The 27,705-nt window shown below is 45.7% G+C and overlaps 4 protein-coding genes across 7 annotated transcripts in view; 1 reads left to right on the forward strand and 3 right to left on the reverse strand.

Moving 5' to 3' along the window:
- Nucleotides 1-2,592, forward strand: part of LOC143329279 (uncharacterized) — a 16,017-nt gene extending 13,425 nt beyond the window's left edge. Inside the window, exon 11 of the mRNA XM_076745105.1 lies at nucleotides 285-2,592. Coding sequence (XP_076601220.1) covers nucleotides 285-1,171 — 887 coding nt within the window. The 3' untranslated portion in view covers nucleotides 1,172-2,592. The remainder of the gene's footprint in view (nucleotides 1-284) is intronic.
- tmem71 (transmembrane protein 71) lies at nucleotides 2,591-15,181 on the reverse strand. 4 transcript variants are annotated; one of them, XM_076746073.1, is made up of 11 exons: nucleotides 14,986-15,181; nucleotides 11,797-11,905; nucleotides 11,345-11,406; nucleotides 10,646-10,691; nucleotides 9,941-10,150; nucleotides 8,825-9,066; nucleotides 7,987-8,181; nucleotides 7,733-7,799; nucleotides 7,422-7,483; nucleotides 7,073-7,122; nucleotides 2,591-6,983 (listed from the first exon to the last, which is right to left on the reverse strand). In XM_076746073.1, exons 3-11 carry the CDS (start codon nucleotides 11,373-11,375, stop codon nucleotides 6,960-6,962), a joined length of 927 nt encoding a protein of 308 aa, XP_076602188.1. In that variant the 5' UTR covers nucleotides 11,376-11,406; nucleotides 11,797-11,905; nucleotides 14,986-15,181; the 3' UTR covers nucleotides 2,591-6,959. The 4 variants fall into 4 exon arrangements, with proteins under 4 accessions (XP_076602188.1, XP_076602189.1, XP_076602190.1 ...); XM_076746074.1 differs by having other exon boundaries at nucleotides 14,996-15,105; XM_076746075.1 differs by having other exon boundaries at nucleotides 11,797-11,892; nucleotides 14,986-15,081.
- Nucleotides 15,182-17,358: 2,177 nt separating this feature from the next.
- On the reverse strand, nucleotides 17,359-19,850 carry LOC143329913 (tripartite motif-containing protein 16-like). The gene has a single exon (XM_076746069.1). The coding sequence runs from the start codon at nucleotides 19,720-19,722 to the stop codon at nucleotides 18,037-18,039; it is 1,686 nt and encodes a 561-aa protein (XP_076602184.1). The 5' UTR covers nucleotides 19,723-19,850; the 3' UTR covers nucleotides 17,359-18,036.
- Nucleotides 19,851-21,150: 1,300 nt separating this feature from the next.
- On the reverse strand, nucleotides 21,151-27,103 carry ift57 (intraflagellar transport 57 homolog (Chlamydomonas)). Its single transcript, XM_076746071.1, has 11 exons — nucleotides 26,518-27,103; nucleotides 25,718-25,892; nucleotides 25,304-25,422; nucleotides 24,484-24,574; nucleotides 24,014-24,085; nucleotides 23,753-23,875; nucleotides 23,051-23,122; nucleotides 22,520-22,651; nucleotides 22,257-22,319; nucleotides 21,906-21,972; nucleotides 21,151-21,818 (listed from the first exon to the last, which is right to left on the reverse strand). The coding sequence occupies exons 1-11, from the start codon at nucleotides 26,676-26,678 to the stop codon at nucleotides 21,637-21,639; spliced, it is 1,257 nt and encodes a 418-aa protein (XP_076602186.1). The 5' UTR covers nucleotides 26,679-27,103; the 3' UTR covers nucleotides 21,151-21,636.
- Between the last annotated feature and the right edge of the window lie 602 nt (nucleotides 27,104-27,705).

The raw sequence follows: 27,705 nt of genomic DNA on the forward strand, positions 1-27,705 counted from the left end.
AGGTTTTAGGTGGAATACTCTGCCTGTTGAACGTCTCCTCGCCGCCTGCACAGGAAACCTGCCAGTAAAATGTTCGTTTTCATCGTCTGTGCAGATGAAGAACCTTTCAGGTTCACTGTGTCCTGTGTTGTCTCACAGGTTTATTTGACTTTAGCTCGAAGCTGTGAGTTTATCTGAGGCAACACTTTGATTTGAAGATTTGATTTAATTTTCTGGTTATTTTAAAGGTTCGGGTTCAGTTGAAGTATTAGAAAGTGTGATATTCTGCTTTCCTTTCTCTCCAGAAGAGTTTTGTCATGTTGTCGATGGACACACGAACGAGACAGAAGCTCCGCCCCCACTGACCAAACAGGAAGTAACTGATGAAGGTGGCGGTTCGACTCGGTCGTGGGTGAGCGGGGAGGTCAGCTCCACCTCCGTGTCCATCCAAAAAACCCTGAACACCAGCCAGAGGTCGGAAACAAGCAGTTACGAGTGTCTGACGTACGAGCCGCAGCTCCAACATGGCTCCCTCGGTACCCAGAATCCTTTGAGTGAGGATCCCGGCTGCTCATACGTGTTGAACACCTGTGTGAGTGTTCCAGCTGCGTCTGACTCGGGCAGCAGCGGCTTCTCGTTCACTGTCAGTGAGGTGACTCAGTCTGCAGCAGAGCGCCAGCAGAGGGCGGCGTTACCTGCCGACGAGCCGCAGCTTCCCGGGAGGAAAGAGATGACGCAAAGACAAAATGCGTTCATCAGAAGGGACAGGTGGAGACATCAGGATGGTGTCAACAGGGCGTCCAGCCACAGCCGGGAGGACAGCGGGGGGAAGACGTTTGTCTGTAACTGCTGCGGTAAAACTCTGGCCTGCCTGAAGAACCTGAAGACCCACATGAGGGTCCACACCGGCGAGAAGCCGTTCGTCTGCGCGCTCTGCGGCAAACGCTTCTCCGACTCCAGCAATCTGAAACGCCACCAGAGCGTCCACACCGGAGAGAAACGCTACGGCTGCGTCCACTGCGGCAAACGCTTCGCCCAGTCAGGCTCCCTGAAGGTCCACATGACCGTCCACACAGACTGCAAACAGTTCAGGTGTTCCTGCTGCGGCAAAACCTTCATCTCCGGCAGCCACCTGCGCCGCCACGTCACCATGCACGCCGGAGAGAAGCGGTTCACTCCGTCCATTCAGTGACACAGGCGGAGCTACGGGAGTATGGGGTGTGGGGTCGACAAAGGTCAGAGGTCAGATGAATGGACCTACAGGAGGTGGACTGACCAGGGACCAGCCCGGCAGAGACTTCAGCTCTGCCTCTCACACATTACTGCAAGTTTTGAACTGTAAGTTTGAAAAGTCACCTGACGTCGTGTCATCGTGGGGATTTTAGTCACAGCTCATCAGCTGACAACAGTACAATCTCAGCGGCAGTGTGACAGTGTGGAGGTGTAAATAAAGTTTTGAATCAGATGACCACAGACAACCTGGAGACAGGTGTCCTTAATGCTTCTCAGTACTGATTTTCCGTCCATTATTTTTCCAGTTATTTGATTGGATAAACACCATAAAATGTCCAGAAAGTAAGTCACATGTTCTCAGAGACCTTGTTTTTTCTGACCAGCAGCCTGAAACCCAAAGATATTCCACTGATGGTCACATGATACCAACAGTCCTCACAAGTACTTGGCATTTTTCTTAACTTCAGAACGGTCGCTGATTCCTTTTCTTTTGGTTTCAGCTGTAGTTTAATGCACAGAGGTGGTCGTGGGACCTTTTAGGGCAGCAGTCGTTTAGCTTCGTTCGACCTTTTTGAGGAAGTGTCCTGAAGTTTCTTCTGGTCTCTTCCTCCTTCCTGGTCTCTGAGTGACTCTTCTGTCAATCAACGAGCTTGTCTTATTGAGAATGGAAATGTTTTCAGAGCAGCTGAAAGACTCTGAGCTGCTTTAGGGTTGAAAGTATTTACTCACCTCATCAGGATGTCTGCCGGTTTTCATTTGACCTGATTGGCCGGCAGGTGTTTTCATTGACGACTTCCCGCCCCCTCCGTCGGTGGGTGGGGTCTTTGTGTGAAAACCTGCAGGCTGCTGGTCTTTGGATTATCTCAGAATATAATTTCATCAGACAGATGCTGTAGAACACAGCTGGGTTTACGTTCCTCAGCCAAAAATGAGAAAATAAACTTAGTAGCATAAAATATCACCTGAAGTCCAGTTTAAAACCGTGTCTGCCCACAAACTGCTGAGTCATTTCTGCTGACTCCATTATGTTTGAAGGACAATCTGCATGTTTGTCCACTGCTGAATGTCCATTATGTCTTCATCATGTTTACATTTTGTGACTTTTTCAATGATGATCATGTCATTTTGTAATAAAAGCAATTTGTTGAGTCTCACGAGGAAAATTCATGAAGAATAAATGTCAGACAGCAGCTGTCGCTCAATGAAATACCTCAAAGACATTTTGGTTTAAATCCAGCAGATCAACAGTCAGAAAAGGTCAAATTCCTCCTTTGAAGTCATTTTGGAAGCAAATTTGTTCATTTTGACCCACATTCTTCTAATTAAAATGTACTTTGTGTCCTTAAAGGTTTAATTTCACAACTGTCACAGCAGGCGATTAACTATCAGACTTTAATAACATGAATACAGTACAGTGGAGTAAAAACTGAACAGATATAATAAGTGCTGTCACAAGCGGAGTATCACATTTCCACAATTGGAAACACGTGCAGTCAATGGAAATATAAGAACGATGTGCAACATCACGTGCAGCAGCTGCATTAAATCACAAACTAGAGCTTATCTACAGGTTTGATTCATCCAAGAAAATTCATATTAAATGTATTTTAGTCACAGAAACTCTCCGTCTTTTGTCTTTACAGTAAATTCAGTATTTTACAAGTTTATCGTAGAAAAGAAAAAGAAAAAACAAACTTCCACATTTTAACTTTGGTCATTTAAAGCTGCATTGAAACGTTTCTGGCCACCAGGGGGCAACGTGATCACCAGCCTGGAGTCCTTTTAGGTCTGGTTTGGTCTCCACCAACTCCAGAGGACAAATATCTGGCTCGTGTTTTTAGCCATAAAACCAAAACTAGAAGCTGAAAGAGGCTAAAAGCTTCTCGCGGCTGCAGAGTTCGATACAATCGACACCTCTCACGTTACACAGTGTCACTTGATCCATCGAGCATGTAAAAATATTGAGAAGTGCAGCTTTAAATGCAAAGTAAAGAGTCATGCAGAGCCTATGAATAACATTAGTGCTACAGATTGACCTTCATTCAGTGATGAAGTCTTGGTGATGTAACATTTCCTGAATTGTCAGATTTCTACATATATGGCACTTTAAGTGAATAAAAACACATCAGACAACCCAGAAACCTCTGATTTACACAGAACCTTTGACCTTTAGAGGCCTGGTCACACCAGCATGGCTGCACCACTGACCAATAGAAATGATCGGAGAATCCAACATGGAGGAAGCTAATCGTCTGTGTCGCCGTCCGATTTTATTTAACTATTACACTGCTCCCCATCAGAGACATGGTGACGCACAGATAGCCGACGGGACGCCATGCTAAGGCGACGTGTTAGCACGAACAGTGTGCACTTTTCCCTCTTCAATAACTCCATGCTGAAGACAAAATGTCAGGGGACCAAACAGCGCAGAACAGAGACAGCAAGACACTCTTCTCAGGGTGCTAGCATGTTAGCGGTTAGCCCTGCGAGCAGTGACTCCACCATCAAGCCTCTGGCACAGTTTGTTAGGAGAGACGCTCTTTCATTTCATGGCGTCACTTTCTGGTGTGACCGAACGTTAACCCTTCATGTTTCAGACGTGAAGCCACGTTCATGTCAGGTAAGACGGACGGGAGCAGAAAGATGTTCACGGCTCGTGTTCAGGAAAAAGGCGTGAGGATTCAAGATACTGTGCAACGACATTATAGTACTACAGCCACTAAATGTGGGTCTGATTACTGTAAATGGCAGACTTTGGTTTGCGTGAGGCATTCAGGAACACTCGTCATTTGACTCATAAATGTGAAGAAAACGTATTTACGACTCGCATGTCAACATGAAAAGCATTTACAAGTCAGACACTGGTCATTAATTCCTACATGACGTAAACGTGGCATGATTTCACAACCGTCCGGAGAGAAAAAGTGTTTTTGGCCCGATCACTTCAGACGATCTGGAACATGAAGACGTAAAGATAAAACTCTGGTCGACAGAAGTTCTGCACGCAGAATCACACAAGACAGTGTGGACATTTCCCTCAGAAAGAGCTGATTTGTGCTGCTGGTGAGAACAAAGCACAGCTCGTCTCTTCCTCCTTCGGGTTTGCTTAACGTTTTGGCGTAGTTTGAGGCCCAAACATGATTGAATTTAAGAAACTTTATAAGGTCAGACCCTCATAAAGCCATACAGTACTTTTTTTTCTGTACATTTCTCAGTCCAGGCGGCTCAAACTGTGTTGATATGACATTTTGAGAGCTTCAGGGGAGGCGATCACATGCTGACACAGTGTGAGTCTTTGTGGTTTTGACTTAGGCAGCATGATGAACATGTATTTTATTGCAAGACGAATGTCTTTAAAGGTTCTTTCCCCTGAAAGTGAAGTCAGAGCGAAACGTGAGCAGATTCGTACGAGGCCGACGGCCTCACAGTGGAGCTGTAAAAGGGTTTTTCCTGCTGGGATGCCAGCCGGGTGGAGTCTGTCCCACAGAAACCTGCCCGGCAGCCTTTCTGAGCGACTTTGTTTTTGAAGTTGAGGAAAAAAGTTTTAACTTTTCAGAAACGTCAGCGGATGTGAAATCGCCTTTTCCCAGACGGTCAGTGAAGGAGGCTTCATGTGACGCTGGAGGCTGAATTTTGGAGAACTTGTTGGAGAAATTGGAATCAGTTTGGATGAATTCAGCAGCAATGGTGAATGTTTGATCCTAATTTTGACTCCCTGTCAAGTCTGAAAGCTCACTGATTAACTAATTAGGTGGAGTCTTCTGGATTCAATAGGACTGAACAAACGACACTTGGTGGTTTGTGAAGGAGTTGAAGCTTAGCCCCTTGCTAAGCTAAGCTAAGCTAAGCTAACCATGTCCTGCCTTCAGCTCCACACAAACATGAGATCAACATCGAACTTTCAGCACAAGCTGAATTTAGCACATTTCCTGAAACGCTGAAACGCCTTTAAGAGTAACCTGACAGGTGTGAGCACAGGTACACATATTGGAAAATCTAGATTTTTTCTTTTACAGCTGGTTTAAAGGAAACTGGAGCAGGTCTGTTTCCTGTTTCAGCAGCATTTTAGTTTGAAATCAAACACTTCCCTGTATTTTTCTGTCTTTCTGCTCTGCTGGCTGAAATAAAGGCACGTGATCATTTCATATTTAAAAAGAAGGTTTGTTAGCTGCTACTCTTAAAGCTGCACGAGAACATAATGACCAGTGGATTTACATCCTCCTCTGGCTTTATATATGCAGTTTATTTTGGATTGATGACACTGATTTTGTTTAACTGTCGGCGTGCATCAATCACAATGAGGTAAGTTTGTGAAAATCCATGGAAACAACGCGTGCGTCTGCAGAAACAGGCAGTACAGACGTTTGTAGTGCAGCTCTGAATGAAGCGTGCACGAGTCTCTGAAGAGCCACTTCAGACTGACCTTTTATGAACAGACACGCATCACAGTCAAACCAGTCACAGGTGTGGAAACTTACCCTGAACAGCCATTTACACCTGTGTGTGTCAACCTGTGTGTACACTATCAGGCCAAACACTGACAGGCATCTGGGCCATCTGAGTGATTTCAGCTCTCATGATGATTAAAAAGGTGTGTGCTAATAAATGTCTTCATCTCTACAAGAAACGTTTTCTCCATGATCAGACAGAGAAACAGCCAAAGCTTCACTAATTCTGGAGTAATTCAATTTATGAGCACAGCTGTATCTCTAAATGGACCTCGTGGCCCCGCCCATCAAGCTGTCACTCAGGTGACATCAACAAAATAAACGTCCTTATGACGCATTTACGTCACAAGGTCAGAAATTTTCATTTTGTTGCAGAAAAACAGCAAAACTCTCTGCTGGTTCCTTGATTTCGTGCTGTTGTGTGCATTTTTCTCATTGCAGCACTTTAATCTTAGAATAAACTCTGGACTCAGGAAAGAAATGGTACTTATCTCCTGTGGTTACAGCTTCCAGGTAGGTCAGAAGGAGGTCAGGAGCGTTTGTGCGTTCGTTTGCTTAGAAAAACTTTCAGCTCTTATTCGTGAGGCGTCACAGCGACACTCATTTGTTCTGCTGCTGGACCTGAATTTGTTCTCCAGACAAGTGAAGTCTGACGTTTGGTCACTTTGAACAGCTCAAAACAGCCAAGATCAACTATTAACAATGGAAGATACATTTACAGTATATCAAAAACACATCAGGTACGTGTGGACGTTCATGAGCTCCTTCAGCTGTTTGACAGAAACACACCTTCTGATTCAGCTTTGGCACTGCGGGAAAACACGGTGACGAGGTGAAAACTTCATGGATCCAACATTTAACACAGCGGAAACATGAAATCAGCATCCAGTCACAACGAGACTCAAAGCTTCGTGTTGAATACGAGCTGTTTTTCAGCAGGAAACCAAACCGTGAGGAGAAGACGCATCGCCGCGCTCACTCTCACTGTGTTTCCTCTGGATTCAAAGGTTAAATGCTGTAAATGTGTCGGCTTCAATTTGATGTCAGCCGCTTTAGAAACTCCATCCCCTCTGACCTGAGAACTGATTTAGATCAAGTCTTCCATTCAAAAAGTGGTCATTTCTGTGACAAAGCTGCAGTCAGAGAATCAAACAGGCCTTTCTGTGAAAAGCTTTCAGAGCTCAGAGTAACTTGGTCCTTTAAGTGCAACAAACAGTGAAATGTGAAGTTTGTCCCGTCAGACCTTCCGTCCATCGACCAGCGTCACACTGCAACACTGGAAAGTGTCTCCTGACGCTTTCACTCGTTTCTTGATGTGATATCCTGAAAAACAGCCATTTGAAACTCTTACTGTTTGTTTCTTGGCTGCTTGTTGACAAAATGAGGAGAAACCTGTCGGACTTTGGACTCACCTCCGTCTTCGCCCTCCTCCACTCGCCCATTGGCCCCGACTTTGTCAGGACTGAAAGAGACGAGATCATCAGAAATGTTTTAACATGAGGAAACTCGACTGTGACGATACAATTCTGCAGAAACCGACATGATTCATCGTCTACGTATCCAAATATCTGAAAGTGTCTCATTTCCCCGTGAATTTGGCCTCGTTCAGGTGGAACATTTACACCGACACTAAACATCATGGCTGTAAAACGAAGAACTCGTTCAGAAAGATAATTAAGGTTTTCTGTTGCTGCAGAAAAAACTCGTCATAGGAGACATTTAACCAACAGGTCGGTGACGTCGACCTTCAGTCAAACTTACGCATGAACGTTGCGATCGTCACGAACACGGTCGATGCAACAGTCGCGCTCCACAGGAGACACCTGCAGGGACAAAGTCAGTCCGGCTTCAATAATGTTTCAAAAAAACACTGAATCCCAAACAAAAGATGTGATTTTCAAGAGGATTCAAGTCAGACTTGTGATCACATGACCAGTTTTCTCATCAGCTATCAGGTTTACGTGTCTCCTGCTGCAGTTCCTCCGGTGGCCACCAGGTGCTCCGAGCAAACTGTACTGAAGTGAGCGGGATGCTCTGTTTTAATTAATTTAAGATTGAAAACATAGTTTTACCCTGAGTACAGAGCAGTGACGATGAAGATGGTGAAGATGAGGAGGAGAAGGGACTTCATTGTCAACCCTGAAACACAAATACAGACAAATACACGTCAGAAACGACCATAATACACACTGAACAAAATATTACTTCAGCTGTGAAGGAAAGACTTTGGGCGTAACGCCTCAGATGTCCTCTGAGCCTTCTGTGGCCTCTGAAAGGACAAAAACGACACAAACATGGACAAATGGATAAAAGTGTTTCAGCTCACCTGTGTGCTCAGGTGAGGCCTGGCAGCAGCAGCTGCCGGTGTAGAAGGATGAGGGAGGCGGGACTTCAGCGAGGCCGCCCAGTGATTGGGTGAACCGCTCCTTTGATTGACAGATCTCAGAACAAATCTCCTCCTGGATGAGCATCTTCGGGGGTGGGGCCACTTTGTCAGGAGGAGGCGGGATCTCAGTGTGGTCTGACAGAGAGAAATAAATAAATAAATAAATAAATAAATGATGTCACTGGACGATCTACAGAGTCAGAACGTGTGATTCCAGTAAATAATGTCCAGGTAGAGACACGCTGTCTTCACTTAGAGACTGTGTGTCCAGAGGAGTCCAGAGGACTGACAGAGAGCTTCATCACATGAAGCAACGACCATCACCTGAAGATCAACATCTGCTCAACCAATCAGCTTCTGCTGGACGACGATGCTCAAACATGGACGCTGCTGCAGAGAAGCTGCAGACTGTAGAAGGTGGACGCTTCACAGACCAGTTCAACCAATGGCAGAAGATCTGAACCATCAGACAGTCTGAAGGTCAGTCACTGATTCAGGATCAGGACAGTGTTTCTGCACAGCATTATGACGTCACAGTGAAGCTGACCTTTGACCTTTGGGATATGAAACTTTCATATCCCAAAGGTCAAAGGTCAGTTCATCCTCAAGTTCAAGTGAACATTTGTCCCTCAAGGTGTTCCTGAGACACCGCGCTCATAAGAACGGGACGGACAGATGGACGGAGGACCTGAACACATCGCTGGTGTGGAGGTGTGGAACTTCCTGCTGCTGATGTGGATCTGGGAACAGGGACAGACTGAACCGGAGTGTTACCAACCGTAAGTGAAGCTGCCGCCGTCGTCCAGCTCAGCGCGGTTGAATCCAGACCAGGACGACTCGTCCAGGGGGGACAGGTCCTCCTGGCTCGCCCAGTCCCGGTCCTGCTCACGGTTCTGGTTCTGGCCCGTCCCGAACACGCCTCTGAAGACCTTCTCATCCAGCCAGGACTGGCAGCTCTCCGTCACGTCGCTCAGCAGGCGAGCCAGAGAGCTGCGAGGCCGCCGTCTGCGCCGGAAAACCCTGAGAGACGAAAAACAAGGACATGTCACGTCTCTTAGTCTCCAGTCCAGCTGCTGTTTGGCTCGAGTGCACGATCAAAGTCAAACGGCTGATTTAAGTGCCATCAGTGCCGCAAAGTCAACGTCGGCGGCGACAGTGAACCTGCAGGTGAAAACACACGGCGGTGACATCAGTCATGTCTGAGAACAAAGAGGCTCTTTGAATGTTGACGCTGAAGGTTTCAATAACACGCGGGTCTCCTCGCAACCGTGACGACGACATCACAGCCTGGCTCGTGAACACGGCACACGTCAGACGGGAAGAATTTACAGCTTTTTAAGCTGCTCCACATGCACTGAACGGCTCGCTCTGATTGGCTGCAGAGAATGAGCTCAGCCCTATAAAGAGAGGCGTTTGAAGAAGAGGGTGCGTGTGTGTGTGTGTGTGTGTGTGTGTGTGTGTGTGTGTGTGTGTGTGTGTGTGTGACGTTTGAACTTCACTCTTCATTTGTCTGCTGAATCTCAGTCGAACACCTGAACACCTGGATGCACCTGCAGGATTTATGACCTCACAACTAGTTATGAGCCAATCACGGTGCAGACTTAGACTTCAGGTGAGATTGGACTTCTCAGAGGAGCAGAGCACATCGTGTGATTCTGCATCTTTACATGAGGGAGGAGCAAACACACTTTAGAATTTTTCACTAATTCATTGCACTTTTTGTCCAAAAAACATATTAGAAAAAAGTAAAATTGAGGGGTAGCAAGTTAGCATATTAAGATAAGTTAATGTTAGATTAATAATATAAAAATAAAACTTAGACTACAGATTATATGTGAACTCTGTGCTACGGTACAAATGAAGTTCATTACCAGTATTTTCAGGCTGCTCTCACCTGACCAGGTTCTCCTTGTAGCACACTTTGGTTTTGCAGGGAGTCAGTGACACGTTGCCGTCGTCGTCCCACGAGAAGCTGTCCTCTGTGACGCTGTAGTATCCGTTGGTGAGGAGGCGCGGCGAGCGGCGGCAGGAGCACGGATCACCGCCGTCCACGGACGAGTAACAGATGTACGAGGAGTCAGGAGAGAGGAGAGACTGGTCGAGGCTGAGGAGACAGACAGCAGACAGGAGGTCAGCATGCGGGACACCAAAGCAGTCAGTCTGGAAGAGTCTACAGGACAAAGATCCTTCAACTATTCATGTCGGAAAACCTACCCTCAAATTCACGTCAGCCACAAATGGAGGTGACTTTATTCACGACATGGTAACAAGCTAAATGTTCATGTGTCAATATACTACCGCAGGCCTAAAACTGAGCCAAGCTGGTACTTTCTAAACGTCGTGGCATAACCATCCAGCTGCTGTTAACATGCTAACTCTACCCGTTGTTAACATGCTAACTCTACCCGTTCTTAACATGCTAACTCTACCCGTTGTTAACATGCTAACTCTACCCGTTGTTAACATGCTAACTCTACCCGTTGTTAACATGCTAACATGCTGTGCTTTGGCTCAGCTATGCTATCAGCTCTGCAAACTCTGAAAACAGCCAGCGTCGACGTACACGTCCAACATGAAAAGGTAAGAGAAGCAGACGTACCTCTGACAGGAGTGACTGGTCCTCAGCCGTCGTTTTATTGGTGAACCTGAAGAACAGATATCAGAAAAGCTCTTACAGAGGTGAAGAACCTTGTGCTGTTCAGTGCAGCTGACTGTTTCTAAATAAAGACGACCTGACTTTTATCAGCGTGAAGAGCATTGGGACGTTCCTGAGGTCGGCCCCGGAGCCACTCGAGTGAATTTACTCTTCTGGACAGAGCTGACGTGACGCTAACGAAGTTCCTTTAAAGAGCATTTGTGTAACTTAACAGTAACAAAGTCACAAAAAGCATCTTTCAGGTCGTTTGACGAGTGGCAGCATCGGCCACAGTCCACTTTTCCAGAGCTTTCAGCTGCATCTCACCATCTTAAAATATGGAATTTACTCTCTGCTTTTGTGTCACCAGGTTTAAATGAAGAAAAGTTCTCCAAATTAGATTAGCAAACCTTTGATTTGAATACTTTTAGAAGCTGTGGACACATTTCGATGACGATACGTCGTTGCTATTGACCAGTTTGGGACGTCTTTCTGGACTCCTGCGCATGGTGTTGAACTTCTATCCCCAGAAACTCTAAATGTAAGACTTCCTGAGGAGCGGCAGACACCCTGCTTCAGTATACAAATGCATTCTGCCGTCATTGCTCGCCCTCATGTCTGCATGCTGTGTGTCTGGTGTTGATGCTGTTGACGATGACGTACTTGTAACCGCTCCGGAGAAGAACAGAGCCATGTTTGTCCTCAGCCGAGCGTCTTCTGTCGATCTGTGAAAGACATCAGAAACCCGACACCAGCAGTGAGACGCAAGCAGCCATTTTTCTCACAGTCAACAAATCCCATGAAGAGACCAAACGATGTGTCTTGGTCTCTCAGTGCTTTTTGGCTTCCTGTCTGTGGCTCTCAGCTCCCTTAAAAACATCTCCTGGGACTATTTTCAGCGGTAGATCAGGAAGAAGAGCGGTCTGGGGTTTTCTTAGGTAAAACATTGGAAATAAAACTTTTCTTCGGCTCTTCAGAAATCTACCATCCTCCCTCCCAGCTCTGTCCACTCCTTTAATCTGATCAGAGGAGATTCCTCTCCGGTCTGAGAGCTCCAGGGATGAACTGAAAGTGAGCACAGGGCAAAAAAAGTGCTGGATATTTAGGAGTCTTACCTTTAAAGGTGTCGCTGCTCAGGTGTCGCTGTGGGCTTCAGTTTTCAGTGCTTCGTGTTGTGCTTCTCTCACATCCTGCAGGGACGGAGCGGCAGCCTGAGAAAAAACCCTAAAGAAAACAGAGAAAAACAGACGGCCGTGACTCTGAGCTCATGTTTCCTGTTAACTCCGAGTCTGCCGGGAGGAACTGTAACTCTGACATCAGGCTGAGAGGAGAACCAGATGACGGTGACACATCCTGTGCCAGGAAGTGAGATTATTGGGTAATCAGATATCTTTGAACTTAACTCATGAGGCTGGCTCACTGTTAACTGCAGGAGATCACAATGGTAACCTGTGCTGCATGGCCAACCAGGCTGTCATCAAAAGACCACTTCACATCCCACGAACGGCCCGCCCACTGACCAATCAGACTGCTGGAAAAACAGAGTCGTTATCCCTACAGGATCCTGACAAACTACGACAAATGTTTACACGCGTTAACGTCCAAAACCTTTTTTCTCTCGCTGTCCGTTGCTGCAGCTCTGCCATTGGCTCATGTCTGAACGCTCTGTCTCTTTAAGGCTCGCCTCCTGAAAAGCTCCGTCTGCTCTGATTGGCCAGATCTCTGCGTCTCATCTCATTGTCTGTCTGTGGTCTCTCAGCGATGACGCTGGTGATCAGCAGATGGTACCGGAGATGTTTTGGCTGGTTTGAACCAGAGGCCTCCTGTCCTGCAACTACAGTGTCAGTTTGTCAGTTTGCAGTCGGGACGTTGCTCCTCGGTGAGTGAGGAGAACTCAGCAGAGGAGTCAGCTGGGCTGCGTCTTCTCCTCCTTTCTCTAAAATCAACCATCAGCTTCTGCTTCACTGTCACTGAGCAGCAGGTTGTTCTCTGTGCAGCCTCTTCTCATCTGAAAGTGGAGATAAGTGTATTTCCTCATCTGTCGTGTCAATCCAGTGTAAAATAAAGATAAAGCAAAATAAAGAAAATAAAGCACGTCCACCCACTGAAAGGTCCGACGCCATGTGTCCTCGGTCCCTGTTAGACGGTGTGATGAACTGGCTCAGCGACTGTTGGTGAGCAGCAAACAGAGACTCTCTGTGCTGCAGTGAGTGTGTGTGTGTGTGTGTGGGGGGGGGGGGGGGGGGGGGGGGGGGGCTTCAGTCAGTTTGAACTGAAAAATGCTCCTCAAACAACACTAACGGTCAAAGCCCGGCTGGCGCCCTCCGGAGGCTCAACGGCACAAACAACATCCAGATCATTTTGCTCTGGCAGAGTTTGTCCTGAAAGTGGCGCCAGAGCAAAGGTCACGAGCTCATTCAAAGGCCTGAAGGTTCGTCCTCAGGAGAGCAGGAGTGACATCAGGACTTTCACATTTCTTGTGCAAAAGTGTCAAATTTCAACCAAAAACGTCCTCACGAAGACTCAGGACACGCTGTCATTTTCCAGGACTTTCCAGGACTGGACAGCGGTGAGTGTAACTGAGCACATTTACTCAAGTACGCATTTGTACTACTCTTGACTACAGACTTTATGTGACTTCTGCTGAAGTTTAAATTTCAGACTACGGTTTTACGTGTCAGCCATAACATTCGTTTATTAACAAGATGCAGAAAAAAGCAGCAGAAAAAGGTGTTAAAATGAGCTCCATGTGGACAAAGCTGAAATCCCTCTGACATGTTAACGCATCACAAACAATATCCTAACAATACCAATAATAAATATAACTGAATGCAGCCATTTAGCATGAGTACTTTTACATTTGATACTTGAAGTACTTCAGTACTTCTGTACATTGGCTGCAGTAAAACCTTGAATGTGGGACTTTAACTCATAACAGAGTGTTTTCAGGATGTGGTTTTGACCTCGAGGTCAGACAGGGCAAACAGTGAGCTTCGGTTTTCATCGCTGAACATTTTGCTGGATGAAGTGAGTCCATCTTGTGTCTGTCCCACATGTGTCTCCTCAGACATTCAGGTGGAACAGTGACAAAAACATGAATGTACAGAACAGAAGCACTGAAGGAAAAATCTGATGCTTCACTATTTAAAGAAAAAGCAATGACACAAAAAATCCCAAAGACAATAAAAAATGGTGCAGAATATTTTAGATTTCTAATTCTATATTGATTTTAATAATTAAAAAACATGTACATAATATTTCAAAATAAGAGTCCTGTAGGATTCATGACATTTAGTTTCTCTTGCAGTATCAAAGCTTTGACATTTCCAAATTTTGTTATTCGTGATCAGCAACTTGAAGCTTTAGGATGGGCTTAAATCTATTCAGATTTAATTTCCCCCCTTTTGTTTCACATTGGACTCTTCCTACTCTGTGTTTCCCAGCATGCCTTGCAGCAGCAGTCCCTCTCTGTCAGAGCTGCTGATGTTGGAGGAAAATGCGTAGCAGGAAACACAAAGATGGATCAAACCATTCCACCAGCAGCAGCTGCAGCTGCAGCATCAGCACCACACTGTCCTGCCCCCGTCCGCAGCGTCTCTGTAGTACTTTTCATGTACTTTTACTGCAGTTTCCAGCATGTTTCAGCTGCACAGGATTTAAGCTTTATAGCACTTATTGTCATTTGAGGCCTTTCTTTATGATTTCCCTTCATAATGTTACTTTAATGCCACTTATAGAATGTGTGATGCTCTGTTTCCAGTTCACAGCGCTGGAGTAATATTAAATTATCGTACTGAATTTATAAATAATATCCATTTAATATTCCTAAACTGCTCAGAGGTGTTTGTCATGTGTTCGCTGGTATTTTAAGGTTTATTGTTTACAGTGTTGCTTTAATGCCTCGCAGTGTTTATGGACTCCCTCTGGTACTCATTTAGTATCTAACACTGAATCTTTACTCTATTTTTAGCTGCAGCATTCCTGGAATATTTCCATGATAAAGCAGGTCTGGTATGTCTGTTGGTATCATGCAAAAATAACACTGAGATCAGAAATCATAACCCGAGGAAGTGAATGAAACCTGCTTTTGTCATAATTCAGATAAAGGACGAGAAACTTCATCATTTCTAAACAAATGACTGAGAAATGTTTTGGTCGTTTTGTTTTTGTCTGTTAGATTAATTTTAGTTACTTCAAAACGTCCACAAACTGAAACGCCTCTTGTTTATTCATATTTTTATATTTCATGTTGATTTCAGCAGAACCTTCGGAACAAATCCAGACAAAGAAATAACGGGACGCACCTGAACTCACCGCGAAGAACAAAAGTCTTCTTCTATTCCTCTGAGCGATTTCACGTTGTTTCTTCTTCTTCTTCTTCTTCTGTTTTCTGGACTTTTTAAAAACTAGATTTTTTTCTTCCGGTGAATAAAAACAAACGGACTGAACTCAGGCAGCTCCGCAGCTGTCACAGCGCCTCGCCCACAAACAGGAAACACCACTAGCTGTCAAACTCAAACAAAAGACACTACAGATTCCGGACGCGGATTTCAAAGTAAAAGCCTGTGGACGTTCGAAGACTTTTCAGGAAGCGCTGTTGATCATTGTTGAGAAAAACACTCAAATCCTTTACTCAAGTCGCAATTTCACAGTGTAAAAATACTCGACAGTGAAGAAGTTACGTAAGTAAAAGCATGAGAGTAGAATCAAAAGAAAAAGCAGTGATTATGCAGAATGGTCAATTTTCCAATAATACAGTAAATATCACATTACTGGATAAAATCATTGATGGATTTATGTGTTCGTCACTTAAATGTTGCAGATGGAAAAAGTGGAGCTGATTTTCTGTGAATCTGTGAGGAAACGAGCAACTCAATAAATGATGATCAAATGTAATATATTAGGATGAAAACAGGAATCAGTGAACGTCGTCACACTTTCCACATAAAAACAAGACGAAGTGGGACAGATGTGACAGCAGAGGTGAAAAACTGCAGACATAAAGAGAACGACTCCCAAATGTCCCGAAGACTGACATTCATTTCTATTTTCATCATCACTGCTGTTCAATCAGTTCTTTTACAGACAAATAAAATAACTGCATGATTGAAAACTAATAAAAAAGAACTGAAGTGGCAAAATAAAATACATTCAGTGACAAATACGTTGTGGAAAATGAGCTGGTGTGACTTTCATAAGTGAACCGTTATCCATCAGTGAAGCCACAGCCTGTAAGAGGGTTTCTTGTTTATTTTGGTGGGAAAAAGCAAAGACTTCCGCTTTAAGTTTAACGAGCTCGATGGAATGAGACTTCCCCAGAAATCCCCACAGCTCAGACACACGTTTGAAATGAAAGTTTAAAGATGGAAACAGAAGCTCATCCAGTTCAGCAACAAATAACTTCACTTCTGGCGACATCTAGTGGCCATTTGTTCAAAGTGAACAAACATGTGAACGACAAGTTTCACTGGAGCGACGACTGAAGACAGAAATGATGATCTGCCTCAAAACTGATTTTATGTTCAAACACTGAAACAAATGAAGCCGAGAAATAAAAAAGTGAGATTCAGCACAAAGAGTTCAATCAATAAACTGATCAAATCGAAATGTTTTTGTGACTTCATGCTGATGGACCCACACACACACACCAAGAGACTGTTTCTGAGGTGTGAATAAAGTTCATTTTCTCCGTTTTTAAATGAAAATCCAGGAAGTTTTGAGGATCCTCATGAGACTCAACACATTCAGTTCCAGTGAGACACACACGAGACGAGTGGACTCAGTTTTCCTCCTGCAGCTTCACTTCCTGTCAGAGAAGCAGCTCTTCCAGCCGCTCAGACTTGACACTGAAACGAGTCTTCTGGTGAAGGAGCCGCCTCAGTGTCTGATGAAGACGTGGAGCGACGACCCACAGCGTTTCTTTGTCCTCAGCGTAGAAAGTGAAGCTGCAGTAACGCAGCACACTGTGTGTGAAACAGGTCCAAGCTGATTGACAGGACACAACGTCAGAAATGTCACTTTGTCTCTGACGCTCGACGCCTCTGAGCTGGAACAGGTGGAGTAACGTCACCTGTGACGGTGCAGTAAATCAACGGCAGCTGCCGGCTGAGGAGAGACCAGAAGCCCTCTTCATCACAGCAGGCCTCTTTGTGGACGGACAGATGGATTCAGACTTTCCAGCCCAGGACGGTCTGGCTGCGAGGTGACGGAGCCAAACCCCGAAGCTGCACGACAGCTTCATCCCGAAGCTTCATCTTCATCAGATCAAGACCAGAAAGGAAACGAGCTCAAGTCCACAACGACACAACATCTGTTGTCTCGTGTGCGTCAGGACTCAACAAACCTTCACACCCAAACTTGACCAAACTCATTCCGACCGTCTCTTCACTGTTTTCAGCTCTGTGTAATAAATCCTCTTTATTGACTTTGTGCACAGACAAAATGTTGGTCGTCAAAAGCAACAAGTGATGAAAACTCTGCTGGTTTCTGTGTGACGAAGCTGCTTCAGTGAGGACAGGTGAAAGGTCAGAGACGGACGGACATGCTGGAGACATGAACGCTGAGCTCTGAGGTGTTTCAGCAGGAAATCTGCCTCAGTTAAACTCTCATATCAGTTTCACACGTTCTCCATCAGCTTTGTGTGATGAATGAAGACGAGAAGAAAACACTTTGTTCACTTTGTTTATTCCTGATGGAAACCTTCACTTTGTTCACACGTCCCATCAGTAAAGTCTGTTCACTGATTTCATGCACACATTCGATCAGACACACAATCAATCAGTTTGAATCTCAGCTGTCAAAGAAAATAATGATTGACCTCCTCATTGATTACCATCAAGATAATTACAGTTTCATTGAAGCTCGTCGAGCCTCGTTTGTGCGTCGACTTGACAAACAAATAAACGTCAATGTGATCATAGATTTCTGATCAAATGTACAAAGAGCTGAGGACAAAATGTCTCCGATGGAGGACGGTCTGCTGCTTTCTCTCTGAAGACTCGTGCAGTGGAGGAGAAACAACAACATCCAAATAAATCAAAGCAAATATTCAGCAAACATGTGGAGCACAGAGAAGTTTCTGTTTTCATGCAGAGAAAAGTCAGTTCAGGTCAACAACAATCATCCTGAGCAGTGATGGCCTCCATGGCTGAACAGACACAGGAAGGAGCTCCACCTGAAGACACTCAAACACTGACAGAACAACCAATGAGAAGAGCTCAAAGTCCCGCCCACACTGTTTGATTGACAGCTGATCTCTGCACAGTGAAGAAATGCCACAACAATCAGCTCTCAGCAACAAACATGAAGACAAAATAAGTTTGAGAATGAAAACACAGAGTTTAACCCGCTGACCCTTAAACGACTTCTGACTGTTGGAGATTACAGAACTCAGCAGAGGCTCCACAAAACCAAAAAAGAAGTCCAGCATAGAGAGGCTGAGTGAACGTGGTCTGGACTCTGTGGAGGAGAGTCATGGTTTCAGAGACGCTGTAGAAGGACAGAATACCTGCACTGTGATCCAGGTACACTCCGACTCTGGAGGACCGAGGACCTGAGACGGGAGTTTTCACATCGTTGTACCAAAACTTATAACTGTTGTTGTTACAGTATAACGCCCAAGATTTGTCATTGAATCCAAATACAGATTCTTTCATGCTCCCTGATCTGCTGATATTCTTGTATGCGACTGCTACATAAACTCTCCCTCTCCGCTCCACCTCCCAGTAACAACGTCCAGTCAGACTCTCTCTACTCAGGACCTGATACAGATCAGTGAATCTGTCTGGATGATCAGAATAAGACTGTCGTTCACTCATTGATGTTACTTTTCTGTTCCCCTCAGATAATAACAGCTGTGTGTTTGCTGTGTTTGGATCCAGTGTGATTTCACGTGAATATTTTAAGAATCCAGCTCTGGTCTTGGGCTCTGGTGCTGACAGTAAAACATCCACTTCAGTCACTGTCAGTGAGACGTTTGTCCATTTGTCCCTCAGAACGTCCTGTAGTTTGTCTCTGACTGCTGACACAGCAGCTGTCACGTCCTCAAAGTACCTCAGAGGACGGATATTGATGCTGGACGAGTCTGTGGGTCCACTGAGTGCTGACAGTGAGGGGTAGTTGTGTAGAAACTGGGTGTGATCCTCTGTGTGTGAGAGCTGCTTCAGCTCAGCATCTTTCCTCTTCAGCTCAGTGATCTCCTGCTCCAGCTTCTCCTCAAGCTCTTTGACTCGACTCACTTCAGCTTCCTGCTGGGATCTGACCTGCCGCTTCACATCAGAGCTTCTGTTCTCCATGAGACGGATCAGCTGGCTGAAGATCTTCTGGCTGTCCTCCACTGCTTTATCAGCAGAGCGATTGATAGCCTCCACCTCCTGCTGAAGCACCTTCACGTCTTTCTGTCTGTCCTGGATTCTCTGCTGGATGTCTTGTCGACTCACCTCCAGCTCTCTCTGCCTCTCAGTCCTTTCTGCTGCAGCTGAGACTGTGTCGTGGCCTTCATGTTCATCCACAGAGCAGAGATAACAGATACACTGCTGATCAGTGCGGCAGAACATCTTCATCACCTCATCGTGACGAGAGCAGATGTTCTCCTGGAGCTTCTTGGAGGGCTCCACCAGCTTGTGTTTCTTTAATGGAGCTGCGTCATAATGAGGCTGGAGGTGTTTCTCACAGTAAGAGGCCGCACAGACCAGACAGGACTTGAGGGCTTTCAGTTTCCTCCCAGTGCAGAAATCACAGGCCACATCTTCAGGTCCAGCATAGCAGTGATCAGCAGGAGCAGCTTGGAGTCCAGTCTTCTTCAGCTCCTCCACTAAAGCTGCTAACATGGTGTTCTTCACCAGGACAGGCCTCGGTGTGAAGGTCATCCTACACTGAGGGCAGCTGGGGATTTTCTTCTTATCCTCTTCCTTCCAGAAGGTTTTAATACACTTCATGCAGTAGCTGTGTCCACAGGGAATAGTCACCGGATCCTTCAGTAGATCCAGACAGATGGAACAAGAGAAGGTTTCCCGGTCCAGCTGAACTCCTTTCTGCGCCATTACACCTCTCAATGTCGACGACTGTGTGAGTTTCACTTTCTCAGAAGTGAAAGCAGTTTGAGCTCTGATCTAAACAGCATGTGTCTCTGCAGTGAATGAGGCCTGTCAGCTCCTGCACTTCACCACATGTTGGTTACACCCATCTTCAAAGTGTAGATCTGAAGGGGAGGGAACCAGGAAGTATGTGGACAGAGTGGAGCTGCTGTGTTTGAGAGCAGGAGGAAGAGGGAGGAGGAAGAGGGAGGAGGAAGAGGGAGGGCTTATCAAGCTCTGATCCATTCAGGAAGAGGAGCAGCTCTGTCAGTTTCACTGTTTCCTGGTTTAGCACAAAGCTTCATTAAAAACCTGCTCCCCATCTGAGAACAGCAAAGGTTCAGTTTTCTCTTTCTGGTTAAAACAGTTGACTGACATCAAACTACACTGTCAGAAAAAATAATACTGATATAAACTCTTCTTCAAACACACTGTGGTCAACCTGAACTTCAGCAGGTGGAAGCACGAAGTCAAACGAGTCCAAAAGAAGAATACTTGAATAAAACACTGGATGTTTGAAGATGAAATAAAGGAAAACAAACTAAAGAAAAACCTCCAGTCAGTGACAGTCACGAGTCAAACGACCTCTAAGAAAGACAATGATCAGGACTGTAAACATGGACGCATCACACGGCCACGTTTCATCACCTTTGATATTTTCCTTTTAAAGCCACGACTTTAAAATCCCAAACTCTTCACTTCCTGCAGTGTGCTGACAGCTGTGACCTGAAAAAGACATTGACTATATTTTAATCATGTGATCTCTCTGCAGCAGCGCTGTGTTTAAGAAACGTAGGTGAAACTACAGATCGTCTCTCCGGATGAATGTCCCCTCTGGCCATCGCTGGATCACCAGAGGAAGCGTCAGCACTTCGAAATATCCTGGACGTGTGACTGATGGCCGCCTTCGCTCCACACGGTTCTATTCATAAGGAACCCACACAGAGATTGTATCTGCACTTTTAGTGCTTTCACACTGTTTCCCACCATGTGTGACACCGTGCACTTCTACTATGAAGGTTTGCATCAGCCGAAAAACATGTTCCAAACTGAACCTGCACACAAAGTGAGCTGAGCCTCCACTGCATCGCTGCTCAGCGGGATGACGGCGCCCTCTTGTGTCGTGCATCAGTTTCACGTTTCAGTTGTTGACCTGCTGTGATGTTCACCGCAGGACCACATGGAGAAGCTTCACCGAGCCTTCAGCAGCTTCAAACAGCATCAGTAAAGACAGATTGAAATCGATGTGATATCTCACCATTTCAGCTCTTCACAGGAGTCACCGACGCTGCATTCAGGTCACATGGAAAAGCTGGTAGAGAAGAGTTTCCACTTCACAAACGTTCTTCACATCAGCTGTCAGGCTGTAAAAAGTATTTGGCAAAGTGAGGTTTGAGGCTGCAGGACAGAATTTCTCTGACTTCTTGAAATGTGGTTAAACAACATGGAAATACATGAAAGCAAACATAAAGAATCCTGTCGGCTGCGTATTCTCCATTTGATGCTGAAGTCAAACACGTGACTTGTTGTAAAAGCTCAGTCGCTCACGGTGTCCCTCACTGTCCCTGTGGGACTTCACTGTTTGGTTCTCTGGTGTCTCTGTTACGTCCTGCCTGCTCACAACATTTCACACACGTGTCAAATTAAAGGTCAGTGGTCAAGTTGCTCAGACTGAGTAAATATTTAACAAAGCGTATTTCACTTTAACTTCTGAAGAAATGATCTGCATCAACATTTATTTTATGTTCATGTACAAAAAAACTGACACCAAATACTATTTTTAAAAGCTGAAGCAGACTCAAAGCTTTCAGTTCAGGTGAGAAAACAGGAGACAAAAGGTGCGTTTCTGTCTCGGCTCAGGGGCCCAGTGTGGAGGCGGAGCTAAGCGAAGGGTCCAGCGGCGGGCTCAGGGATGTTGGTGGCGTGCATGTCGCGTGTCATGTTGGACTTCTCCTTGAGTTTGGCCTGCAGCAGCGTGTGCTCCACGACGCCGATCCTCACGTCCATCTGGACGATCTCCTGCTTCAACTTGGTCAAACTCTGCTTGATCTTCACCACCGGAGCTGAGGGACCAACACAGACGGACGGTCAGAAGCAGAGACGGACAGCTCATTTCCTCAAAGTCAAGCTAAATCAGTCGTCGGTTTCACCTCCATCAGACATGCTGCTGCCTTTCTCCTCCATCTCCTGCTTCACCTTCTCCAGCTCCTCGCTGATCTGAAACACACAGAAAACCCCGAAAGGTCACAGGTCACAGCTGTCTGTCAATCATTCAGCGCATCACCGGAGCTCAGAGACGTTCAGTCAGCTGTGAAGACACATTGTCCTGCTCGTCTTTTAATCTCATCATCAACACATTTTTATTAACTGAGACTGTGGTTTTCATGATTTCTGTTGATCATGTTCACCGTCTGAAGACATTCCCTGCAAACTGAGATGGAGGCCAGGACAGGAGGAACAAAGACTCTTGGAGATGTTTCTCGTATGATGCGTTCACTGACCTCTGCCAGCACTCTGGTCCTCTCAGTGACTCCTCCACTGGCCTGCTGGTAGCGCTCCTTTGCCTGGAGGAGGACACAGGTTTATCTTTCCAAACTTGAGTTTTACCACGTGTGACAGATTGACCGGACGGACGGACTGACACCTTTGCCGTGTTTCCACCCATTCCTCAACCCTCCAGCCCATCAGCTGGAGGTTATTGCTTTGTGTCTGCGTGTGCTTTGGTCTCGAGGACAGTTTGGAGACGCAGGTGTGACTGTTTTACCTCGCTGAGTTTGGCCTGGGCGCTGCGGTACTCCTGGATCAGATGCTCCAGCTGGTTGTTGATGTATTTCTCTCTGCTGCTCACCTTCTCCAGAGTCTTCCCGATGTCCTCCTGCAGTTTGTCCAGGTAGCTCTGCAGAGACAGGAGAGGACACACAGGACACCGTGAAGACACACAGCTGGATATTCAGGACGTTCTGAGCTCATTTTAACCGTCTGTGTTGGACTGAGACTCTTCTTTCAGCTCTACTTTCATTTTTTTGGTTAAAAATCTTAATTTGGAAAGTAACTAAAGCTGTCGGATAAACGCAGTGAAGAGGACAACATTTCCTCTGAGACGTCATGGAGCAGAACGAAAAAGTGGCATCAAAAGAAAATACTTCAGTACAAGTATGTCAAATTTGTACTGAAGTGTTTACAGTATTTTAGTAAATGCATTTAGTTACACTGCACTGCTGCAGATGAGTGAACACGTGAACACAGCTCAACAGCCATGCCAGCAGTTATCGCTGAACCAGGTCAGTGAACGCACCTTGGCCTCTCTGAGCGAGGACTTGATCCCGTCTCTGTGTTGATGCATCTGGTCCACGTGGATCCTCCAGTCCTGCAGACCGACACACAGACCAGAGAGCGGTCACACACACCTGAAACAGCAGCAGCCCACAGAGAGCATGCTGGGAAACTACTGTCTCATCCCTCGGTCCTCATGTCCATAATGTCCATAAAGGCTGTCCTCTAAATCCTTCAAAGTGCTTGTTTCATACTGAGCGTCATCATATTAATTTGGACATGTCCTTTCATTTTACAGTCCGCGTGGACAAACGTAGAAGTTCAGCGCGTCTTCATCATCACAGCTGATCAATAAGACGACATTTTATGACCACCCTCTGCTTTGAGACAAAATCAACAGACAGATGTCAGACTGTTGCCTTCAGGGACCACTGAGACGTTGAAGAGTCATATTCAGCTGAGAGACGCCCTCCTCCTCACAGGAGTCTCCGCCTGCTGCAGCTGGTTTTATCCCGTGTTTTCATCATGTAAAGCACTTTGTGTGTCACATGTTTTCAGCTCTGTCTCTGAACATTTGGCCAACTTTACAGTGACAAAGACATTCAACACCAGGACAAACCGCCCACATATCTAATTAACCACAACCCACAGAGACTGAAACCGACACTGCATGAGGCTCAGAGAACAGACCCACCTCCAGCCTCTCAGGTGAGTGCGTGCGTACCTTGTTGTCTGTCCTGATGGTGACTTTGAGTTGAGGCAGGACTCTCTCCACCTCCAGGTTCCACTCCGCTGCGTCGACCGTCGACTCCAGAATCTCGTCCGGTTTGGAGGACGGTTCTGCTTCCTGTCAGAGAACCGACAACACGAACCGTTTGGCCATAAAGTGTCGCAGAACTCAAACTGTCCCGACAGAAGGTCCAGTGAGGGGTCTGAAAGTCGAATGAGTCATTTTTCAAGGCGCCATGCTTCCAGGTGAACTCACGCTGTGAGCCGTCCGGAGCTTCAGAGCCTCCAGGTCCATCACGTTCTCCTCCTCCTCCTCATCAGGCTCCTCCTGGGATCACACACACACACACACACACACACACACACACACACACACACACACACACACACACACATGAATCCACTTTACAGACGTCACATGACTCACATTACTCTTTTGATCGGTTTTAAAGCACAAACAGGAGAAGATGTCGTTCATTTGCTACACGGGGAAACAAAAACATGTTTATATGAGCAAAAAATGAACTTTTCAGTTTGCTGCTGGACCTAAAACTCAGGTGTCACACTGTCTTCACTGCGTGTGTGCAGACTGGCCGTGACATCAACTTAGAGCTCTGATCCATCACTAAACGTTGTGAACAGTGTTAGAAATGATAAAACAGGGTAAGTCAGTTGGATTTCAACAGGTTCAGGTTTGGAAGTAATAAATTAAGTCGGGACACCTACGATCATCTCCTCCTCCACTCTGCTGAGTGTGAGCTCCGCGTCGTCTTCTATCACAGACTCTTCTTCTGTGGTTTCTGTCGGGTAGTTTGGTCTGGAGGACAGCAAGAAAAAGGACAAGAAATCAGAAGACGTGAACACGACCGACTTCTCAGCCGTTTGAATTCCACTTTGACTGAAACGGTAGGAAAATGATGATGATGATGATGATGTGCTGTTTGCTCCCTGCAGGCTGGAGCATCTCTGTAGCTGCACGATGCTTCATTTAAATGTTATGTTGTGACACATTTCACCTTTTCCAGGCAGCAGCTCCTGCACGTGGACACGGCGCTCTTCAGTATGATTTCCACTCTGCGCGCCCCTGCTGTCTCCTCTGTGTGACCCTGTGCATTAAAGCTTCCCTGTGGAGCTTTTTCTCCGTTTTGTCGATCTCATGCACGAGGATGCAAACGAGGGCGACGCCACAGTCTTAGCAACAGTGACACAGCACTCCACTGACCTACAGGTGGCGGTAATGTGCAAAGCCAGCCGGCGGACATGGATGCAGACGATGTATGATTACAGTACTTAGACAAGCTTTGCACATGTTTTATGAGGAAGGACGCACACGATGCTTTTAGGTGAGTGACACTTCACGTGCACATAACTCTGTTTGTTTACTCAGAAACCCTCTAATCTTAATGAATTTAATCCAAATCTTTCCGGACCTGAGAAGGAACCCTGCAGGTGATCAAAAGCAATGAGCAGCACAAAAGGTGAAAACAAAGGAGAGCGAAGGCGAACGACGGGAATGAGTGGATTTGTTTTAGAAATGTCTGAGTACCTTCTGAAGGAGAAGCCCCTCCTCTTCAGAGCCTCTTCAGCCAGCCGGTCCAACACGAAGCAGACGTGCTCGCCTGAACCTGACTTCAGTTTGGAGGGCGGGAAGTCCACTTTAACACCCTGACAGACACAGCGATGAGTCAAATACTTCCCCTACACTCTCAAAGCTCTGACTGTTTAACAGCAGCGAACAATGAGGAGTCTGAGTCCAAGCGTCAGCTGTGAGGAGGAGCTGATTTCTGTTTTTTGTCCGTCTGTCTACGTGATCAGTACATGCATGTGAGGACTTGGACCTGGCTTGACTTCTCGCTGAAAAGGTGAAAATCTGATTTGACTGGATTCAACCTCAGAGTCTCCATTTTAACCGCAGACACTCGGAGTCTCGACACACATGTGAGGGTTCAGCGTCACTTACGAAAGCTCTGAGCTCCGCCAGGATGTTGGACACGGTGGCGTTGGGTTCGTCGTACTCCTGAGGCTCGGCGAACGGCCTCCCTGCCGTGCTGATGAGCCACGCCGCGATGATGGTGAACATGTAGAACTGCTCGCCCGGGTTGGACGCCAGATACGAACTGGAGACAAAGTAATGTCTGATGGGGGAAACGGGGGAGATCACTGCGGTGAGGGGCTTTCTGAGCCTCGTCTCTTAAAGACTTCAGGATCGAGCCTTTTCTTTGAATTACCCACTTTTCTTTTTCTGTTATATTGTTCCTGAATCTTGTTTGTATTTCTCCTCCTGTGGGACTCTTCACAACTTTGTTTTGCAAAGTGCTACATAAATAGAATTAAGATATAAGATGAGACAGCAGTAAGATATTATCGATGTCACCCGACTGCACCTGTTCAATTTAAAGAAAAACTACTGTTGAGCGACGTCTTTGTCTTTTTAATGTAACAGGTGGTAAAGCACTTAAAATACTGCTGCGTATCTTAACCTATAAACATACATGGTACTTTATTAGTTTATTTATGTTTTGGAGTATTTACTTCAAGCTGTGCAGTAACTAAAGCTGTCTAGACAAGCCTGTCTAACCTCAAAAATGGACTGAAGTTGAAGCAGCAGAAGACGGAAACACTCGTCGATCGTTTCTGGTGAAATTCAACAGGTTTAGCTGCCAACATTTGGATACCACGTCAATAAAAAATATTTAATAATTAAACACCTGTGAGACCCAAAGGCTTTAGTTAGCTAGCTAACTAGAAGTTATGTCTCACCTGGACAGGTTTTTCATGTTGTGTTTGGCCAGGACGTCCTCCTCATAATTTAACACCTTTAACTTCTCCAGTAAACACTCCATCACCACAAACGCCTGATGAGCTGCTCCGGGACCGCGGTCGTCTTCATCTCCCCGTCTAACGTTACCGTCATCCGCCATTGTCCGGACTCTACCGGCTGCCAGACATCCAACGAAATGTTTAAATAAAGTGAGACTAACCCAATTCTCGAACTCCTTTAGCCAACTAGCGCGCTGTTAGCCCGCTAGCTGTGAGCTGGTTTGTTAGGCTTCCTCTCTGTTGTCAGGCAACCGGGCGCTAACGCTAGTAGCCGAGTGGGTAGCTAGCTAATCATAGCTGCCAACGAAATCATGTGTAAAACTTGAATTTTGGATTCGTAGCTTATCAAAATAAAATGTTTCTTTCCAATTTTAAGAATATGTACAGGCCAGAAACGTTAAATGCGCCATGACTATGGAGTTTGCAGCGCGTAAATCATCCAACGCGACTAGTATTTAGCACTGTCAGCGTCACTGTTGACACCAGCACAAAGCGTTTCCGCCGAGGCCTTCGAAAATAAAAGTCTTCCTGTGTTTGCTTTGCTGACAGTCTTCAAATTAAAAGCACATAAGAGGAGCCTTTAATTATTACTACGTGTATTTGAAAATTGCGAAGAAAAAAGTACATAAAATACAATAATATATCATATATTTGTCACTGTCGTAATAAAGAAAAATACTGTTTGGAAATATTCCATTATATTGTTTTGCAGCATCAGCATGTCTACACTCTTCTCCATGTATAATGTACCATGTTCCCCAAAATATATTTATTTGTACTTTTTGGAGATACGTGGTTCTCACAGTACAGCCACACTACAAACAGATGATGATCTTATAGAATATGATGCTTTGCTGTAGATTGAAGCAGCCAACAGGATATAAAGTAGTTCAAATGAGCTCAACCTTAAACATCTTCAGCAGTAAAAAGCAACAAACACATTAATGCAGCAGGAATATTAATCCACAGACAGCAGATATAATAGAAAACACTGACAGGGAACATTTCACTGCAACATGAATTCTTTTACTTTGACACTTTAAGTAGAGGATCTGAACACCTTCTTCCCCTGCTGATGCACAGTGTGTGTATTTGTGTGTGTGTTAGTGAATTATTCATATCTCCACC

The sequence above is a fragment of the Chaetodon auriga genome, chromosome 12 (assembly GCF_051107435.1).
Source record: "Chaetodon auriga isolate fChaAug3 chromosome 12, fChaAug3.hap1, whole genome shotgun sequence".
In the NCBI taxonomy this organism is placed as follows: Eukaryota; Metazoa; Chordata; class Actinopteri; order Chaetodontiformes; family Chaetodontidae; genus Chaetodon; species Chaetodon auriga.

Excerpts from the sequence above, each read along its gene's own strand:
- tmem71 (XM_076746073.1), bottom strand. The coding sequence starts at position 11,375 with ATGGCTCTGTTCTTCTCCGGAGCGGTTACAA. Across the intron at positions 9,067-9,940 it reads TACAAGGAGAACCTGGTCAG|GGTTTTCCGGCGCAGACGGC; the intron begins GTGAGAGCAGCC and ends TTCGTCTCTCAG. Across the intron at positions 6,984-7,072 it reads GGAGGAGGGCGAAGACGGAG|GATATCACATCAAGAAACGA; the intron begins GTGAGTCCAAAG and ends GCTGTTTTTCAG.
- ift57 (XM_076746071.1), bottom strand. The coding sequence starts at position 26,678 with ATGGCGGATGACGGTAACGTTAGACGGGGAGATGAAGACGACCGCGGT. Across the intron at positions 24,086-24,483 it reads GAGTGGAGGAGGAGATGATC|GAGGAGCCTGATGAGGAGGA; the intron begins GTAGGTGTCCCG and ends GTGTGATCCCAG. Across the intron at positions 23,876-24,013 it reads AGCTCCGGACGGCTCACAGC|GAAGCAGAACCGTCCTCCAA; the intron begins GTGAGTTCACCT and ends GTTCTCTGACAG.
- LOC143329913 (XM_076746069.1), bottom strand. The coding sequence starts at position 19,722 with ATGGCGCAGAAAGGAGTTCAGCTGGACCGGGAAACCTTCTCTTGTTCC.